Source organism: Aquarana catesbeiana, linkage group LG04 (genome assembly GCF_042186555.1).
Source record: "Aquarana catesbeiana isolate 2022-GZ linkage group LG04, ASM4218655v1, whole genome shotgun sequence".
In the NCBI taxonomy this organism is placed as follows: domain Eukaryota; kingdom Metazoa; phylum Chordata; class Amphibia; order Anura; family Ranidae; genus Aquarana; species Aquarana catesbeiana.
In genome coordinates, this window is record NC_133327.1 from 335,977,635 (window position 1) to 335,998,877 (window position 21,243).

Consider the following 21,243-nt stretch of genomic DNA (forward strand, 5'->3'; position numbering starts at 1 on the left):
TTTAGGAAAGACTTTTCTAAGTTGAGGATCCAACCCAGGTGTTCTAGATACCTGACCGTGGTCCTCAAGTTTCCATTCAAAGAGGCTACCGACCGGTCTATCAAGAGCAGGTCGTCTAGGTATGCTATGACAGCTATACCCTGAGCCCTTAATCTGGCCAGAGGAGGAGCCAAGATCTTTGTGAACACTCGAGGTGCAGTGGCTATCCCAAAGGGCAGAGCCATAAACTGGAAATGGCGCCCTCCTACCTCGAAGCGCAGAAACTTCTGATGAGCAGGAAAAATGGGCACATGCAGATATGCATCTCTGATGTCTATTGATGCCAGAAATTCTCCTCCCTGCAGGGTGGGAACTACTGTTCGAATTGATTCCATGCGGAAGGATTGAATCCTTAGGAATCGGTTCAGATCCCTTAAGTCCAAAATGGGCCTGACATCCCCATTTGGCTTTTGGACCGTAAAAAGGTTGGAATAGAAGCCCAATCCCTGGTCCTTTGCGGGAACTATCATAATGACCTCCTGCGACAAAAGTCGCTCTAACGCTAGAAGGAGCGACTGCTTCTTCTCTGGGTCTCTGGGAACATTTGATCTGAGGAACCGAGGAGAAGGGAATTCCTGAAACTCCAGCTTGTACCCTAAGGTTACCGTGGAGACTACCCATCTGTCCTGGAAGTCCTCCTGCCAGAGCTCTGAGAATTGTCGCAGTCTTCCCCCCACTCGAGTGAGCGGGGGCGCCCCCTCATGCAGAGGTCTTAGTGTTTTGCCTAGTAGGCTTCTTTCCCCAGGACTTCTTTTGTCCCTGGGGTTGACTCTTGTCTCTGGACCCCGATGGAGGCGGCCGTCGAGACTGCCTGGAGGCTGAAGCCCCCGGCGCTGGGGAAAGAGTCCGTTTGAAAGAGGGACGCTTACTCTTCTTCTTGACAGGTAAGAGAGTGCTTTTCCCACAAGAGATTCTCTTGATATAGTTATCCAAGTCCTCTCCAAACAACCTTGCACCACGAAATGGAAACCCAGCCAGTAGCTTCTTACATGGTGCTTCGGCTGACCAATTTTTCAACCATAGGATTCTACGTATATGCACCAACCCCAGTGAAAGACGGGAGGTTTGCACGATAGAATCTCTAATGGCGTCAACCACAAAGCATAAGGCCGCTGGAAGGTTAGCAAACCCCTGGGCCTGCTGTTCAGGTAATACTTTGATGACCTGCTTAACATGGTCTCTTAAGTATTGACAGACTCCAATCGCTGCTATTGCAGGTTGGGCCACTGATCCTGCTAAGGAGAAAACATCCTTCAATAGGGATTCCATCCTTTTATGCTCAGGATCCCTGAGCATCTGAGCATTGTCTACAGGACAAGTCAGGCTATTATTTATTGAGGAAATGGCGGCATCAATAGCCGGAATTCCCCACATTTTAATAAACTTTTCTTCCATCGGATAAAGTGTTGAAAACTTTCTCGGCGGAAAAAAACGTTTGTCTGGGTGATCCCACTCAGAATAAATAAGCTTTTCAAGTAAAGTATGAACAGGAAAAGCATGTGCTGCTTGGAAAGGTTTCAGTGACCCCAAAGCAGAAGAGGATTCTTTAGCAGTTTCAGGTATGGGCAACTTAAATGTGGAGCGGACCAATCCAGTGAGGATCTGCACTAAGACTTTCTCCTCTTGGGAAGTCGCAGAGGGTCCCTCTCCACCTGAATCCTCCGAAGAGGAATCATCCATCCCATCCCGATCCTCTGAAAGGGATTCATCTCCTTTATCCCAGAGCTCCTCTGTCTGAGGGTCTTGGGGAACAGAGGAAAGCCTAGTGCGTTTTCTTCCACTGCGTGAAGACGTAATCACGGCCATTAATCTTTCCTCTAGACCATTAATGGTTGAGGAAAAAACCTCTTGTGTAATATATATAGGGGCTGAAGTGCCAGAAGCAGGTGTAGCCCCTGACCCAAATGGCTCTCCCTGGCTAGCCGTCCCTGGCCCATCTTTAGGGGGGAAGGATGCTGCCGACAGGGGGCCCTCAGAACCTGAACGAGATCCCCTAGTGTCTCTGGTTCCTGGGGTGCTTGAACCTCTTCTACCCATAGTGCAAAGCAACAAGGTGTGAGGTATACAAATGAACACTGTCCGCTGAGCGATGTAGTCTGGCTAAAAGCCTTGCTACCCAATGCTCAGTCTGGTGTTACTTCAGTAAATGCTGCCTAGGAGAATGCCTGTGTCCCACCTTACATGCGACCGTCAGCTCTGTGTCTCTCAGAAGGCTGAGTGCACCTGTACAGAGTGCCTTTAATAGCCTGCAGCTGGCCTGAGTGGGAGTCTAAACACTCTGTGCTGACATCCCGCCCCCTCCTCTACCGCCCCCCCCCCTCGAGTTTTGAAAAAAACGAGCGCTTCCCACACTGCCGACTCTCCTGTCATGCTCTGGAGAAAAGGCTGGGGATGGGGGGGGGGGGGGAAGGAGGGAGACTGGTAACAAGATTTGCCTGAACGGCTATCTTCAGAGATGGTGGCCATTAGGCCACAGAGCCCGGGTGGTATAACCACTTTCTAGACCCCTGTGGCCCCTCTCTAGCCTGGGGGGGAACATTCAAACATGAGAAATCCCCCCATCCACCTTACCTGCTTGCAGCCTGCTTGATACGCTGGGACATACACAGCGATTACAACACCTGAGACAGACATTCAGCATGTGTAGGTTTGTGCTCTTGGCAGCCCCCGGTGGTCACAATAGGCATAGCATGCATTTACCTTAAAGGAGAAAAGCCACTAGAACTCAAAAATTCTGTGGAATCTCCTCTTACCTTATCCAGCCGCAGGGTGCTGTTTACACAGACCCAATCTTCACCTCTCACGGTGGGCTCCGTTTGAAAAAACCGTCAGAGACTGGGGTCCCCATCAGTAGGGGGATCCAACAGTTCTGGGACCGTAAAGCACCACGCCAGAAATTAGGAAGTTTAAAGCCATTTTCTGATCTGCGGGGTCCAGCTCTCTAAAAAGAGAAGCATTACGGGTAAAACCTCGTTTCTTCGGACACGAGGCCCGGGTACCATTCAATTCGGCCATGAAAAGACACTTTGAATAGATCCGGTTCGCCTGGCTTGCCCCAGTATAGGATCTTAGGATATTCCCTTTGGAGCTCAGCACAGGACATCTTTACACGTCCATCACCTAAGACACTGGCGTAAAAACTGAGGTATCCCTGCAAGGGGGAGGGATTATATAGGGGGTTGAACTTCCTGATAGGGTGTGCCAGTGTCCAATCACCAGTGATACCTATATAACCCATCAGTAATTACTGTGGCTCTGTGTCCCGTGATGTTCGAGAAAGAAATATTTTTTTTTTTTAATAAATTTACACACACACAAATTGCATTTTATGTTTATATTTTAACAATTATGTCTTTTGAGTTCCCTGATGAAGATTTTTTTTTTAACAAAACTTGCTGTGGCATAGCACATTTTTTGGACACCGGCACTGCCCTCCTGATGCATTGGAGCACTTGCATTCCTTACCTTTAAACACCAGAAGAAGCAGTAAAGTAGTATATGTACACCAAGACAAATAAACAAGCATAGGTCACGTACCGTAAAACTGATCTGTCTTGCAAGTTCTCTGGCTTCTGTGTCATCTTGGCTGGATTCTGAACTTAGTGGAAGTAAAGAAGTTTTCATGCTTGTTCCGCACGCATCACAAAAGTACTCCTGAGACCTATAAATAATACAATGGTCTGTTACAGTGAATGGTCTGCCATGCAATTGCAGCGTGACTGTGAGTCCAGTCAGGGGACTTCTGAAGTGGCACCAGTGTGGCTCCTAGTAGGCCACACAGCAGAGATCGCTAAAAAGAGTGGAGAGAAAAGTAAAATAGCCTGTAAAAGGATGCCAATACTAAACGTTTTGTTATCCTTTGAAATCTTGACATGCAATATATAAAGTTTGACTGGAGGGAATTACTTTTTTCTCAAAGAACTTCAGAGATCTCCTTTAAATCTTCTGGCATACAAATAGTTAAATCTCAGGCGGTGTATGCCACCTGCTGGATCCTTTCTGCAATTTACTTCACTATACTTCTGGTGCTACGTCAGCAGACTTGCAGCTATCCTACACACAAACTGCACTGTCCGCCCTTCCTCTTTCTTTTCCATTCACAGAACGCTTTGTATTTTGCAAATCAGTTCTGTGATTGGACAAGCATTCTGTGATTGGATAAGGAGAGAGGATGCGGTGAACAAATAGGACAGCTGCTGTGTAGGAGAGTCGCAAGTCAGAGTGCTTGAAGATTAGCAAAGACTATACTATTGGTGCTACATGTATGTGTACATTTTGAATAACAGGCAGCGATCTGGAAGGTGGCATACACCACTTTAGATTGTAAGTCAAAATAAAAAAATGGGTAGTCAGAATGGTGAGCCGCCCTCAATTCAAAACAACCCCCACTGCGCCAATGAATAGAATTTGCAACAAACAGAAAAAAGATCCAGTGAATGGCTCATTTGGTGTATAACAAAATATGTGTAACCATATATAACTCACTAAATGAAAAGTGAAAAAAGAGAGCTGCCCCTTTAAGAAGCTATCAAACTAAAATATTATCTGATCCAATATATCCTAAAATCCAACGCACCTTCTCCTAGATATATCAGAGCAAATAAGAGGCGCTCATATCCCTAGTGCTAGAAATCGCATGTGCTGCAATTTCATCAAAAATAAAGGTTGAAAATATCTTAAAGGGGTTGTAAAGGTGTTTTTTTTTTTTTTTAAAAATAACAAACATGTCATACTTACCTTCACTGTGCAGCTCGTTCTGCACAGAGTGGCCCCGAACCTGGTCTTCTGGGGTCCCTCGGCGGCTGTCTCAGCTCCTCCCCGCAAGCATTTACCACCTTCATGCGAGCTCTCTCGCACGGTGGTGAGTGCTTGCGGGCGCGCTCCCGTGATACAGCCGGCGGCTATAGCCGCTCGCTGTATCACTCGGCCCCGCCCCCCGGCGCGCCGCGTCATCGGATGTGATTGACAGCAGCGCGAGCCAATGGCTGCGCTGCTTTCAATCCATCCACTGCAGCCAATCAGCGGCCAGGGTGAGCGGAGGAACAGATGTCGGGAACGCGAAGCTGACTTTCGAGGCGTCAGGTAAGTAAAACGGGGGGGCTGGGGGCGGCGGTTCTGTCAGAAGTTTTTTCACCTTAATGCATAGAATGCATTAAGGTGAAAAAACTTTTACCTTTACAACCCCTTTAAGTGTGCAAATTAATGCATGAAACTTAACGGTGTTTACCAATACTAATCAAACCATGCGAAAGTACATCCAAAGTGCACGTGAAAAAAGCTGTGACAGCAAAATAATAAATAAATGGCTAAAAATCCCCAGTTATTGTGTTTCATAAATTAAAGTGCAGAAAAAATTGTAATTGATTATATAATTATATTACAAACAAATTAATTGGTTAAAGCATGAAAAATCAGTCCTTTACAATCTTGTGACAAATAACGTGATTAAATTTGTGACAGAAAAGTGCATAAAAATCGCATAAAAATCGCACAAATCTTCTAAGGTGCAGTGATCTTGAAAATGCTGAATTCCACGTGTCCTTCACCTCACCACCGTGATACGTGAATCCACTCCCAAAGGAATCTCACTCACCGAATAATTTTGCCAGCACTCTCATGCACGGCAAAAAACGCTTAGTAGCCACACTCCAGAGAACTCCAGCAAGCAGCAGCAGCAATGCCACAGTGTGTAGAATCAATCCACATGTAAAAAAATTGAGGAACTCACATAGCGTAAACCAGCACGGCAAGTTTATTTAAAACCACTACAATCTTCAATGGAAACACTCACATTTTAAAGATAAAAATCAGCAGTAAAACCAATGGGATTCACAGCAAGCTTCAATCATTAGTGGATACACTCAGAACAACAAATGGTCACGGCGGACCCGAGGTGTGTTGATGCTCAGACTCACGGTCTTTCTCACCCCCCTCCGTGGTGCGCCGTGCAATGACAGACTCTCCTTCATATAGTGCGGCTCTCAGCGTTGCTTGTCACATCTCATAGCCACGCCCCCGACATGTTTCGTCATCGATCAGACTTATTCATGGGATTGGCTAACTAGGCCGTCCCTCAACCCTTATATCTCCTCCTCCCTGGTCTCCCATAGGTTGATGAGTCCGCATGCGCACATCTCGTGTCCCCGCTCCTATAATAGACAAGAGACTACGGCGCGCCGCTGTACAGGGATGCGGTTAGCCTATATTTAACTGTGGACTGATTGCAGCAAATACCTTAGATGGATAGCTCAGCCATCATACATTCTGCATACCAGTGTGAACGGTCACAGTATTACTACCATGCTCACATCTGAAGCAAACCTAATTAACACTTACTGTATACCTGTATAAGTGATCATAGCGTTGCCCCCATGGTCACGTCTGAGGCATACTTAATCTGGATATTTCGCACACCAATATAAGTAACCATAACATTACTGCTACGGCCACATTTAGAACGACCTAATTTTATATTTATCCAACAACATCTCATCATAAACATATCGGTCTATAATTTGCTAAATCAGAGGTTTACACTTTGATCACTGAAATATTCACCATTGGATGGACCTATACCCACAGGTAATTACATGTTGGATACAATTCAAATAAAGTGCGAGTGTATTAAAACAAGATAAAATTATTAAATAATCCTTGAATAACCCTACGATTGTCCCAAATATTAGCAACATGGTGAGAATCTAATTAAATAAATACCTTAAAATAAAACTCCATATCAAATAATACATGAATAATTACACAGTCACAATTTAGTATTTACACTTATATGACGAAGCTATAGCTCATGACAAGCTGTTGAGCTCCTATCAATTACTCCCCTACTATGAGGGTTTAGTGATGAGACCCACATCTGGTACCTCACTCACCCCCCCTCTTAATGTTTAGGGCTGCTTCGCCAATAAGCCTTTAAATTGACCAAAATGAAGCATATTACGATATACTCATGCAAAACCTATATCTGGAATACTTAAAATAATATCTATCTCCATTAAAAAATATATATATATCACATCCAAACCCTCATAATCCAGGGTCTCTAAATAAGAAAAAATGACCAGATAATCATAACAGGGTCACACACTTCAGAATCTCCTACTAAAGTGTTCAACCAGACCGCAGCACATCAAATTTAACTACCTTTAATCAAAAATTATTTATGAAGCAGTTTAAATCTAGTTCTATATTTAACCCCTTAGGGGCTAAACTTTTCAATAAAAAGATCCAGCGAGTCTCCCTCTGCGATAGATCCCTGACCCTGTTGGAACCCCTCCAAGAAGGATGGACCACGTCGATTCCACAGAATTGTAAAAGTGAGGGATCCTTTTGATGTTTTTGTTTGAAATGCAAGGAGACACTATGATACTTATAACCGTTCTTAATATTGGTTAAATGCTCCGAGATTCTGATCCTTAGTAGTCTTTTTGTTCTGCCCACATAAAGTAGGCCACAAGGGCACCACATTAAGTATACAACAAAAGAGGAGTTACAAGTGCTGAATTCCTTAATTTCGAAGGATTCACCTTCCCTGTTTGTTATGCTTGTCACTCCTCTGTGGCTAACTTTCACGGTCCTGCAGCAAATGCATCTTCTGCAACAGTAAAAGCCCTTAAGGTCGATTCTGAGATCATTATGTCCAGGTGGGTCCAAGATTTTCCTTACTACATGATCGCCAAAACTTGGAGCCCTCCTGTAAATGAATCTCGGTTGATTCGGTAGGATCTCTCCCAACTGCCTATCTTTCCGTAAGATATGCCAATGCTTTTTGAATATCCTCTCAATGTCTTTGTATTGACAGTGATATCCTGATATGAACCCCAACTGATGTTGGCCTTCCATCGTCTGGGGAACATTCCTTTTCTCAAAGCAATTCTCCCTCGGGGTTTGTGCCACCTCCTGAATAATCTTATTCAATACATCCGTATCATATCCTTTCTGTATGAATTTATTTTTGAGGATACCCGCCTGTTCATAAAAATCATCTAACAAAGTGCAATTACGTCGAACTCGTACCATTTGCCCCTTCGGAATATTTTTTATCCATCCGGGATGGTGGCCACTTCTTATAGACAAATAGCTGTTACGGTCTGTCGGTTTAAAAAACACTTTAGTCCTTAATGTGTCCATATATCTTTCGATGGTCACATCTAGGAAGTTAACCCTAACACTACTAATCTGATATTCCAATCTAATGTTATTATTGTTATTATTCAGTTCCTGTAAGAACTCAATTGCCGACTCCTCCGTGCCTTCCCATATAAATAGGAGGTCATCAATGAATCTCCGGTAAAATAAAAGCTGGGGTCTTCTGACATTAAAAACCTTCCTGTCCTCCCACTCCGCCATAAACAGGTTGGCGAGGCTGGGAGCAAATTTCGCTCCCATTGCCACGCCAACCTGCTGGGAATAAAAATCACCGTTGCACCAAAAATAGTTATGGGACATGCAAAAATCCAGTACATGCCCCAAAAACCGCTTTTGTATGCCTGGAATGTCCTCTCTCTTACTTAATGCCCAATTTAGAGCTAAGGATGCGTCTTCATGTTGTATAATAGTATACAAAGAAGCTACATCAGCCGTTACCAAGTATACAGGAGATGTAGCACTTAATCTTACGTCCTTGAGCAAAGTCAACAAGTCCCCCGTATCTTTCAAATACGCCCTTGTGATCTTTACACTGGGCTGGAGGAATTTATCCAAATACTCCCCCAGTCTAGCTGTGACAGACCCAATGCCATTGACAATGGGGCGAGGCGGTGGACATTGTGTGCTTAACAAACAGGGAAGGTGAATCCTTCGAAATTAAGGAATTCAGCACTTGTAACTCCTCTTTTGTTGTATACTTAATGTGGTGCCCTTGTGGCCTACTTTATGTGGGCAGAACAAAAAGACTACTAAGGATCAGAATCTCGGAGCATTTAACCAATATTAAGAACGGTTATAAGTATCATAGTGTCTCCTTGCATTTCAAACAAAAACATCAAAAGGATCCCTCACTTTTACAATTCTGTGGAATCGACGTGGTCCATCCTTCTTGGAGGGGTTCCAACAGGGTCAGGGATCTATCGCAGAGGGAGACTCGCTGGATCTTTTTATTGAAAAGTTTAGCCCCTAAGGGGTTAAATATAGAACTAGATTTAAACTGCTTCATAAATAATTTTTGATTGAAGGTAGTTAAATTTGATGTGCTGCGGTCTGGTTGAACACTTTAGTAGGAGATTCTGAAGTGTGTGACCCTGTTATGATTATCTGGTAATTTTTTCTTATTTAGAGACCCTGGATTATGAGGGTTTGGATGTGATATATATATATTTTTTAATGGAGATAGATATTATTTTAAGTATTCCAGATATAGGTTTTGCATGAGTATATCGTAATATGCTTCATTTTGGTCAATTTAAAGGCTTATTGGCGAAGCAGCCCTAAACATTAAGAGGGGGGGTGAGTGAGGTACCAGATGTGGGTCTCATCACTAAACCCTCATAGTAGGGGAGTAATTGATAGGAGCTCAACAGCTTGTCATGAGCTATAGCTTCGTCATATAAGTGTAAATACTAAATTGTGACTGTGTAATTATTCATGTATTATTTGATATGGAGTTTTATTTTAAAGGTATTTATTTAATTAGATTCTCACCATGTTGCTAATATTTGGGACAATCGTAGGGTTATTCAAGGATTATTTAATAATTTTATCTTGTTTTAATACACTCGCACTTTATTTGAATTGTATCCAACATGTAATTACCTGTGGGTATAGGTCCATCCAATGGTGAATATTTCAGTGATCAAAGTGTAAACCTCTGATTTAGCAAATTATAGACCGATATGTTTATGATGAGATGTTGTTGGATAAATATAAAATTAGGTCGTTCTAAATGTGGCCGTAGCAGTAATGTTATGGTTACTTATATTGGTGTGCGAAATATCCAGATTAAGTATGCCTCAGACGTGACCATGGGGGCAACGCTATGATCACTTATACAGGTATACAGTAAGTGTTAATTAGGTTTGCTTCAGATGTGAGCATGGTAGTAATACTGTGACCGTTCACACTGGTATGCAGAATGTATGATGGCTGAGCTATCCATCTAAGGTATTTGCTGCAATCAGTCCACAGTTAAATATAGGCTAACCGCATCCCTGTACAGCGGCGCGCCGTAGTCTCTTGTCTATTATAGGAGCGGGGACACGAGATGTGCGCATGCGGACTCACCAACCTATGGGAGACCAGGGAGGAGGAGATATAAGGGTTGAGGGACGGCCTAGTTAGCCAATCCCATGAATAAGTCTGATCGATGACGAAACATGTCGGGGGCGTGGCTATGAGATGTGACAAGCAACGCTGAGAGCCGCACTATACGAAGGAGAGTCTGTCATTGCACGGCGCACCACGGAGGGGGGTGAGAAAGACCGTGAGTCTGAGCATCAACACACCTCGGGTCCGCCGTGACCATTTGTTGTTCTGAGTGTATCCACTAATGATTGAAGCTTGCTGTGAATCCCATTGGTTTTACTGCTGATTTTTATCTTTAAAATGTGAGTGTTTCCATTGAAGATTGTAGTGGTTTTAAATAAACTTGCCATGCTGGTTTACGCTATGTGAGTTCCTCAATTTTTTTACATGTGGATTGATTCTACACACTGTGGCATTGCTGCTGCTGCTTGCTGGAGTTCTCTGGAGTGTGGCTACTAAGCGTTTTTTGCCGTGCATGAGAGTGCTGGCAAAATTATTCGGTGAGTGAGATTCCTTTGGGAGTGGATTCACGTATCACGGTGGTGAGGTGAAGGACACGTGGAATTCAGCATTTTCAAGATCACTGCACCTTAGAAGATTTGTGCGATTTTTATGCGATTTTTATGCACTTTTCTGTCACAAATTTAATCACGTTATTTGTCACAAGATTGTAAAGGACTGATTTTTCATGCTTTAACCAATTAATTTGTTTGTAATATAATTATATAATCAATTACAATTTTTTCTGCACTTTAATTTATGAAACACAATAACTGGGGATTTTTAGCCATTTATTTATTATTTTGCTGTCACAGCTTTTTTCACGTGCACTTTGGATGTACTTTCGCATGGTTTGATTAGTATTGGTAAACACCGTTAAGTTTCATGCATTAATTTGCACACTTAAGATATTTTCAACCTTTATTTTTGATGAAATTGCAGCACATGCGATTTCTAGCACTAGGGATATGAGCGCCTCTTATTTGCTCTGATATATCTAGGAGAAGGTGCGTTGGATTTTAGGATATATTGGATCAGATAATATTTTAGTTTTAGTTAGATTGTAAGTCAACAGATTTTTTTTAGTTTTTTTTTTTTTTTGAAGTTTTTTCCTGGAGTGCTTCTTGAACAAAACTGGGAGGTTGAGATACAACTGCTGAAAGATGAGAACAATGAATTCCATATCACACTAATGGGCTTTATACAAAACACAGCAGGAACTTACTTTTTGGCAAGTGCTTTTCTTTCTTCAGGTGTGTAATCCAGAGAACCTATGGCACCTTCCCCTTTGGTGGGCATGAACCCAATTATAGCCAACAATGCAGTTCGTACTGAAAAGTTTAAAAAAAAAAAAAAAACATGGTTGGTGTGAGTTTTAGTAATTCTAATTAAGCAGTACAGAAAAAAAAAATCCTTCTCTGTGTCCTGGCTCCAAGGCAAACAAGAACCTGAAGTACAAACTGTTGAGTAATGATCCCAGCAGGGTACACTTTATGGAACTCAAAAAATGTCCTTGCTACTGCTGATAGAGGAAATCAACTGTAATATCTCCTACACTTATTAGAGATGGGTAAGCACCAAAAGGTGAGAGATGAGAAAATACATCCTGTGAGGCCTACCCAGATACAAAAAAAAAAAAAACACAATGATCGGTTGTTAGGTACTAGCTTTCTAAAATGTATATTGTTAATATGACTATTATTTAGCATAAAATTGTCCTACATTGTTCTTCAAAGATGCTTACACAAATGCCGATTCTCAGGCAAATTGTGTAAAGTATGTGTATATATGAACGTGAGTTAGGGACCTTAGATTGTAAGCAGAGACTGATGTGAATGTATAATAAATATGTCAAGCGCTGCGTAAACAGACGGCGCTATACAAGTACCTGTAATAAATAAAAATAAAATAAATAATTTTAGACTGAGTTTGATAAATCATATACTTGTAATCAATATTTTGTTAAATTGTACCAATGTTTATATTTTCAAAATCAATAAACACATTTGACAAGAGATAAATCATATACTGTGCAACCACTGGAATTTGGGTATCTGTGAGGGGGCATTGATGAACTCATCCCTGCCAGCAGTACTGCAGGGAATTCACAGCAGCAATGTCTCCAGGAAGGCAAGCAGTTCAGCCCTTCCATTTCTCCATATTTAATCATCCAAAAATACTCAAATTTAAATACTGATCTTATTTAACGGTATATAGTTAATTCTCTGTCAGCTAGAATCCTTGGTAGGATTTTACTATGAAAGCAAAAAAAATTTTAAAAATAATATAACGACTAGATCACTGTCACTAGACGAAATTGCGCCTGTTAAGTGGATAAAAAGAGGTACTCACTGCTCCAGGAAGGCTGCCATGTTTCGGGGTGATGACCAGAAATACTTAAGCAAATTTTCTTTCCAACTTCAAACCTACCATTAGCCTGAGAAAATAAAATGAGGTGACACAACTGTACAAGAAGGAAAGCCTGAATACAGTTAGCTTAAAGTAAAAATTGTGCAATTACCGTTAACAAAATGATACTTGGGGGTTTCATGGGATATTCGGGAGGGAGAACAATTCTGCCATGGTAGACACCACCATCAAAATCAGAATCTGGAGGGCCCCGAACAGTAAAGTGCCATTCAAACAGATTATCCTGCAAAAAAAAAAAAAAAAAAAAAGAAGATTAACTTGTACAAACACACTGATATTTCCTCAGACAGACGTTCGATATTGTTGCTGACATAACAACTGCATATCACAGCAACTTTTCCCATGTCTTACAGGCAGTGTTAATTTTGGCAGCAAATTTCGATTTAGTTTTAGTCTTGGGACTAAAACTAAAATCCTATTTTAGTCCCATTTAAGTCTTCTGCAATTGTTTTAGTCATATTTAGTCGACTAAATCTCCAGTATATTTTAGTCGACTAAAATATCCTACTTTTTTTTTTTTTTTTTTTAAATTACAGTGCCACATATCAGAGATGGATGTCCACCATTGATAGTAATTTGGGATCAATAGTTCCCGATCCTGCAAATAAGTACAAAAGGTATACTCCCCCCCCCCCCCCCCCACTGACACCTCCCTGGTAAGTAGAAATATAAAGAAGGATGCTACACAGTTTATAGGCTACAGACCTGTCTAGAAGCATAGGTTTCCTGCAGGTTTCTACAAAGCTCAGGTTAAAGTGAATTACATTGACCTTCTGATTTAGCACAGCCGCAGTTTTTCTTGTATAGTATTTTAGGTTCACTGCCTGAGTTACTTGTTAAAATACCAAGATATGCAGGCACATAGAAGTGCATCAGTTACAGATATGGGTTTATAAAAAAACAAAATCAGGCAAGTTGCTGGAATACATTTATAGGCAAGGTGGAAAAAATATATTGTATTACCTTGCCCACATATAGGTTTTGAAGAATGAAAACCACTAAATCTAGGGTTACTTTTAGTTCAGACATGAAGAATTAAAGTGGCAGAGGGTTTTTTAACCCGAATGCATTGTACGCATTAAGGTAAAAAAAAACTTCTGGGTGCAGCTTCCCCCTCCAGCTCTCCCGGGTCTCTCTCTAATTGGTTCACACAGCAGTAGGAGCCAGTGAACCAATGAGGAGAGAACAGGGAGTGGGGCAGGGCATGGACAATGTCCATTCACAGGAGCATGGCTCAGTAGTGAGCCTGTTTTAAGTGCCCCCAAAGCAAGAGGCCTGCTATTAGGGGCACTTAGAATAGGGGAGGAGCGGATAGAGCTGGCGGGGGGGAACCAAAAAGAAGAGGATTGTGGCTGCTATGTGCAAACCATTGCACAGAGCAGGTAAGTATAACAGGATTGTTATTTAAAATAATATATTTGTACCTTTAGAATGACTTATGCCGCGTACACATGAGCGGAATTTCCGTCTGAAAAATCTTGAGTGGAATTCTGTCAGAAAAACCATCCAAGCTTGGCTTGCATACACACGGTCACACAAAAGTTCTCTGAACTTTCGACCGTCAAGAATGCGCTGATGTACAACACGACGACGAGCCGAGAAAATGAAGTTCAATGCTTCCGAACATGCATCGAATTGTTTCCGAGCATGCGTAGGAATTTTTTGCGCATCGGAATTGGTACAGACGATCGGAATTTCCGATCAGAATATTTTCCGACTGAAAAATTCCGCCAGCAAAAGTCCGATGGAGCATACACACTGTCGTATTTTCAGACCAAAAGCTCTCATCAGACTTTTGCTGGTGGAATTTACGCTCATGTGTACGAGGCATAAGTCTTTTGTTCAAGGTGTTCACTGCCTGAGATTAGGTTGCCATCAAGCATTGGAAAACTTAATGGGATGTCCCAGATAGAATACAGAGGAAGTAGGTGAATAAGAGCACCACCCAGTCGTTCTAAAAAACAAAATCCCTGTATTCTATTATATAGAGATCCAAAGTACAAAAGCCATTAGGTTTCATGAGCTACAATGGGCTACATCTGCATGAGGTTGGGACGAACAATAATTTAAGGTAATATTAAATGACAGTCTCCCAATCTGGCCTTTGTGGCCAGATCTAGTGTCCAGAGGGTAGTGAAAGTCAAGCTTGAGAAAGTGGTAACAAAATAAGAAACTTTCCTCAATCCACGCTTTTCTCTCCGGTGCCAGCAACCACAATGCTGCTAATTTGTATTAACGTATTTAGTTATAGCAGACTTCAGTGAATGTCTGCCCCAGACTAGCCAACCCTATTTCCCATAGACAAAGGACGTGTTCTGCTGAAAGTATAAAGCTTTAAAATGTTACCAGGCAACGTGACCTCCTGTAGACATTAACAGATTATTTCAAAAGAACACCAGATCCCTAAAATTCAGGGTGCTTTACATTCAACAGCAAAACTCAGCACCCGTGGTTTTGGGAATCCTGGGGAAGTAAGACAAGGTGAACTCACATATTATCCCTTTCATGACTAAGCCTATTTTTGAAATTTGGTGTTTACAAGTTAAAATCCATATTTTTTGCTAGAAAATTACTTAGAACCCCCAAACATTATATATATTTTTTTAGCAGAGAATCTAGAGAATAAAATGGAGATTGTTGCAATATTTTATATCACACGGTATTTGTGCAGCTGTGTTTTAAATGCAAATTTTTGGAAAAGGGACACTTCCATGAATTTAAAAAAAATCCAAACAGTAAAGTTACCCCAATTTTTTTGTATAATGTGAAAGATGATGTTACGCCGAGTAAATAGATACCAAACATGTCACGCTTTATAATTGCACACACTCGTGGCGACAAACTATGGTAGCTATGAATTTCCATAGGCAGCACTTTACATTTTTTTTACGGTTACCAGGTTAGAGTTACAGAGGAGGTCTAGGGCTAGAATTATTGCTCTCGCTCTGACGATCGCGGCGATACCTCCCATGTGTGATTTGAACACCGTTTACATATGCGGGCGCGACTTCCATATGCGTTTTCTTCGCTGCGCGAGCTCGCGGGGACGCTTTAAAATTTTTTTTTTTTTTTTATACTTATAAATTGTGTTTAAAAAAAAAAAAAAAAAAAAGGTTTTTTTTTTTACTTTTATTGCTGTCACAAGGAATGTAAACATCCCTTGTGACAGTAATAGGTGGTGACAGGTACTCTTTATGGAGGGATCGGGGGTCTAAAAGACCCCCCGATACCTCCTCTGCACTTCAAAGTATTCAGATCGCCAAAAACGGCGATTCTGAATACTGTGTATTTTTTTTTAATTCGGCGCCATTGGCAGCTGAGTAAACGGGAAGTGACGTCATGACGTCACTTCTGCATTTACATTGAGAAGGCTGGAACGAAGCCGCCCACAGCTTCGTTCCAGCCCGCCCCAGCCGCCGGAGGCAGCCGATTGGACACCGGGCCTCCCGATCGCACGGGAGGCCGGTAAGAGCGGCGGGAGGGAGCTCCTCCGGTATAACAGCCGAGCGGCTTTTAGCCGCATCGGTTGTTACATACGGATAGCCGATCGCCCGCTCGAAACAACGGTACTGGGATGATGCTTGCAGCTGCGGGCATCATCCCGGTATAACCCCCGAAAGCCGAGTAGGCACATCTGCGTACAGTCGTCGAGAAGGGGTTATAGTATGCCTGTCACAAAGCTAGACATTTTTAACAGGTCCTATGATGAACAGATAACATAAAAGCAGAGGTTACCACCAATGTGCACAATAGATATATGCAGCTAAAAGTTGTATGCAAATCTTGATTGTTTTCCTGAAAAAAAAAAAAAAGTTTGGCTCCGTCCCCTTTTTCTCAATGGGCCCAACATGTCTGGGCTGTGGGAAGGAGTGATGCCCATTCAGCTTTTACAGAAGATAAGATTTATATATCATATATTTTTATAATATTATAAAGCTGATCAAATGCTCGGTCTGCCAGGTTTCTGATGATCTTACTACAGTGTGCATTTTTTTGTTGTTAAATCTGTTGTTTACTAGCAGTGGTCATGCTCTATTAATGTGATAAAGACAATAGCCAGAGACAATTAGGGAAGGGATTCATTTAGGAGGCAGAGTTGGCAGGGCTCCGAGTACCAAGGAGAGGTTACTACATAAGTAAACAGCAAGCCAGAGAGAAAAAATGATGGGCTTTGTTAAAGGATATTGGAGGTGACTGTTCTCTGTTGTATGGATAGCTGTTGGGTGGTGTAGTCCCACCTATAGGCAAGTCAGGGTTGGCTTACATGTGAGGTCAACCATTTAGGATCAAGCGATTTAGGTGAACAGCAAGCCTTGACTCTGTCTGAGGTATAGAATAGGGAGCATCCCAATTAGGTAGGGAGGAAAGGTTCCATTCAATGTCAACCCCTAACAGGCTCTTCTAGTTGTTCATGGCTGCTGAGGATATTGTACAAAAATGTAATTTGGAAAAACATAGCATGCTTTTAAGATCATAAGCTGGAGATCAGCAAAACTGATTTATATTGCTTTTTCCTGACTTGGGAAACTAAGATATAATGTTATAACGAGTTTATAAATTGGACAGTATAGCAATAACAGTTCAGTATAAGATTCTTGCAAAAACATACAAAGAGGCTATTTACTCAATGTTCTAGGAATTTCAATTTGTATCTGGCACATGCAGAATAACCTCCCACGGCAGTGCTTTTCCCCCCGACAATGCCAGATTGTACAATGGACTTAATGACAGCTCAGTTGTATGATGCAATTCGTTTGATTCATTCATGTTTTCCTAGTACAAATATCTATATTGGCTGAAGAGAATATGCAATACATTTCTGTTCATTTGGCATTATTCCCCTTTGGAGGTCTTAGATTTGTTATATACACATTATTATAAAATATAAAGTAGCTTTTAGATTGCTTTAATCCCTTAACATAATCTACACGTTTTTTTCTGTCTCTTTGTGAAATATTAGGCTTTTTTTGTAGTATGTACACATTGGGGGTTATTTACGAAAGGCAAATCCACTTTGCACTACAAGTGCACTTGGAAGTGCAGTCGTAGATTTGAGGGGTAGATCTGAAATAAGGGGAAGCTCTGCTGATTTTATCATCCAATCATGTGCAAGCTAAAATACTTTTTCTTTATTTTCCTTGAATGCCCCCCTCAGATCTACAGCAAGTTCACTTGTAGTGCAAAGTGGATTTACCTTTCGTAAATACCCCCCCCCCCCCCCCCCCCCGTGATAAAACACTGATACGCCATGTTAAAATGCTAAAAAGTCAGAGCAATGATACTGCACCTCTAGTGGTTGAGCATGGTAATGATCTGTAGCGTCCTTCAATTCTGCAGCTTCTTTCATAAGTCGTTTGACCGCTATAAAGAAACAGAACAAGCTCCATAATTAATACAACCCAGGGTGGATTTGATTTAAATCATTAGTGAAAAGGCTTGATTTAAATAAACTACATTTAAATCATAATTTTTAAAGAGCAACTGTCACCTCTGTCCCGCAGCGGTTCCTCCTCTGACCCGCTGTTGACTCACCGACAGTCCCATTCACTTTAATGGGACAGCTGGTGATGCAGCAGTGACACAACAAGGTGAGGGACGTGGAGGCAGCAGGTGAGTGGATGCCTGCTAACTGGTGCTGCCATGATGGATCTGAAATGACAGGTGCTCTTTCTTGCACTTATTCTTGCTGGGAGTTGGAGTCTTTAATATTTGCAAACAAAATTAAGGTTTCCTATTTAGAATAAAAAGCTGTCAAGTTAGTAAAACAGCGATATCAGAACTGATTCAATCACACAGTTTGTAGTGTACATAGATTTGCAAATTAATGGGATAAAGGAATATTCCTGAACTTTGTTTTATCTCATGGTTACTGTGAAATTGTGTGAATGCATCAATGCAGTGAATGTTATCTCAGTTTGCAGAGCTTGGATCCATTGAATGAGTTTACCAAAAATGTAAATATTGCAGCATATACAGCCTTCATGCTACATAAATAAGCTCAATTCCATGCTGAAAAAAACAAATTATTATTATTATTATTATTATTATTATATCTTAAATAGAAAACTATCTTTAGATTTTTGCTCCAAAAGCATTTTATTAAAATACATTTGAAAAAGAAACTTTTTAAAAATCTGATTAAAAAAAAAAATAAACAAAATCAGATTTTTTAGATTTTTTTTTTTTTAATCATTGATCTTTATGATACAACCTTGAATATGATCTTGATATGATAAGACTGTTAAATGCCAGACAAATCCAAAACAAAAATAAAAAAAAAAAAATATATATTTTTACTGTAAGTACAAAATTAAAGTCCAATGAGGGACACAGAAATTCAGGATTTCTTAAACAGCTGGGTTATACTGCTGCCTACATGGCCAAGTTGGGACAGTGGCAAAAAAAAAAAAAAAAAGGATAACCCTGTGTCTAACCATCATGTCTCAGCTTTGTGAGCAAGCAGTATACAGTGCCAATAACACAGAGGGAGGGTACCGTTGCCCCTCAGTGGAGTTCAAGAAAAAGATTTTAAGGCAAGTACAAAAAATAGGATTTTTTATTACAGCTTACCTGTAAAATCCTTTTCTTTCGACGGACATCACGGGACACAGAGCCACAGTAATTACTGATGGGTTATAGGGTATCACTAGGTATTGGACACTGGTCACACCTTAATCAGGAAGTTCAACCCCCTATATAACCCCTCCCCTTCCAGGGATACCTCAGTTTTGTAGCAAAGCAGTATAGGTGTATTAGAAGAGGGGCGGGACCTCTGTGTCCCGTGATGTCCGTCGAAAGAAAAGGATTTTACAGGTAAGCTGTAATAAAAAATCCTATTTTCTTTTCTCGGACATCACGGGACACAGAGCCACAGTAATTACTGATGGGATGTCCCAAAGCAATGCCAACTGAGGGGGGGGAATCACAACCAAGTAGGGTGCTATCAGACCTGAGGACCTTGTACCGCTGTCTGCAGCACACTACGCCCAAAGGCGATATCCTCATGCCTTCTCACATCCACCTGATAGAATCTGGTGAATGTATGAACTGAAGACCAGGTTGCGGCCTTGCAGATCTGAGCCATAGAGGCCCGGTGATGCACTGCCCAAGAAGCACCAATAGCCCTTGTGGAATGTGCCTTGATCTGAAACGGGGGAACCTTCCGTTTCAAACCGTAAGCTTGAATAATCAACTGTCGAATCCATTTAGAAATGGTCGCTTTTGACGCTGCCTGTCCTCTATTGGGACCCTCCGGCAGCACGAACAAGACATCCGTCTTGCGAATCTGAGCAGTTGCCTCCAGATAGGTCTTGACTGCTCTTACTACATCCAAAGAATGTAATGACCTTTCTTCCGAAGAACAAGGTTCTGGAAAAAAGGAAGGTAGCACAATGTCTTGGTTTAGATGAAAATCTGAAACCACCTTCGGTAAAAAAACTAGGATGAGGGCGCAGTACCACTCTATCCTTGTGTATAGTCAAGTAAGGCTCTTTACAGGGAAGAGCTGCTATTTCTGATACTCTTCTAGCAGAAGAGATAGCTACCAGGAAAATTAGTTTCCTCGTCAGTAAGACCAAAGGAATCTGACGTATTGGCTCAAAAGGTTGTTTTTGTAACACCGATAGAACCAAGTTCAAGTCCCAGGGGTTTAGGGGCGCCTTAACCGGAGGATTAAGACGCATCACCCCCTGTATAAGGTTTCGGATCAGAGAATGCGAAGCAAGCGGCCGTTGAAACAACACTGATAAGGCCGACACCTGGCCCTTGATGGTACTCAAGGCCAGCTTCATCTCTAATCCTAATTGTAGAAAATCCAGAATTCTACCTATGACATATTTCCTGGGATGCCAACCCCTGGATTCACACCAGGATACATAAGCTTTCCAGACACTATGATAAATCATTCTGGAAGCTGGCTTCCTTGCCTTGATCAAGGTAGATATGACAGGACCTGAAAGCCCACGATTTTTCAGAACGTGGGATTCAATAGCCCACCCGTCAAATCTAGCATTTGTGAGGCAGGCTGGAACACCGGACCTTGAGCTAACAGGTCTGGGTGTATCGGTAGGGTCCACCGGGAACCCACCATCATCCCTGCTATTTCTGCTTATCAGGTTCTTCTGGACCAAACGGGGGCCACCAGAAGTGCCGACTTCCCTTCTTGCCTGAGTCTGCGAAGGAGCCATGGCAGTAGCAGAATGGGAGGGAATGCATAAATCGGTGAGAGCCGATGCCACGGAATCACCAACGCATCCGTCCTGCCTGCAAGAGGATCCCAGGCAACCGGTAGGAAGGATTTCCCCTTCTGTAGGTTTTCGGGTATGAGCCATCAACTGAGGCTCTGACGCATCGCATGCGATAGGTGCATTGGAAAGTTTAATGCCTGCACCTTCCTGTTCCAGGTCAACAGAATACTGTGTTACAACAGTTCTGCTTGTAACTGCGCATAGGGAACTGCTTCGAATGAAGCCACCATCTTCCCCTGCAGCCTTATACAAAGGCGGACAGAAAGACCCTTCT

At 41.9% G+C, this 21,243-nt stretch overlaps 1 protein-coding gene across 1 annotated transcript in view; it reads right to left on the reverse strand.

Moving 5' to 3' along the window:
• UBE2J1 (ubiquitin conjugating enzyme E2 J1) overlaps positions 1–21,243 on the reverse strand; it is a 73,901-nt gene that overhangs the window by 33,384 nt on the left and 19,274 nt on the right. Inside the window, exons 2-6 of the mRNA XM_073626928.1 lie at positions 18,011–18,084; positions 12,815–12,946; positions 12,646–12,730; positions 11,519–11,624; positions 3,577–3,700 (exon numbers count right to left, since the gene is read on the reverse strand). Coding sequence (XP_073483029.1) covers positions 3,577–3,700; positions 11,519–11,624; positions 12,646–12,730; positions 12,815–12,946; positions 18,011–18,084 — 521 coding nt within the window. The remainder of the gene's footprint in view (positions 1–3,576; positions 3,701–11,518; positions 11,625–12,645; positions 12,731–12,814; positions 12,947–18,010; positions 18,085–21,243) is intronic.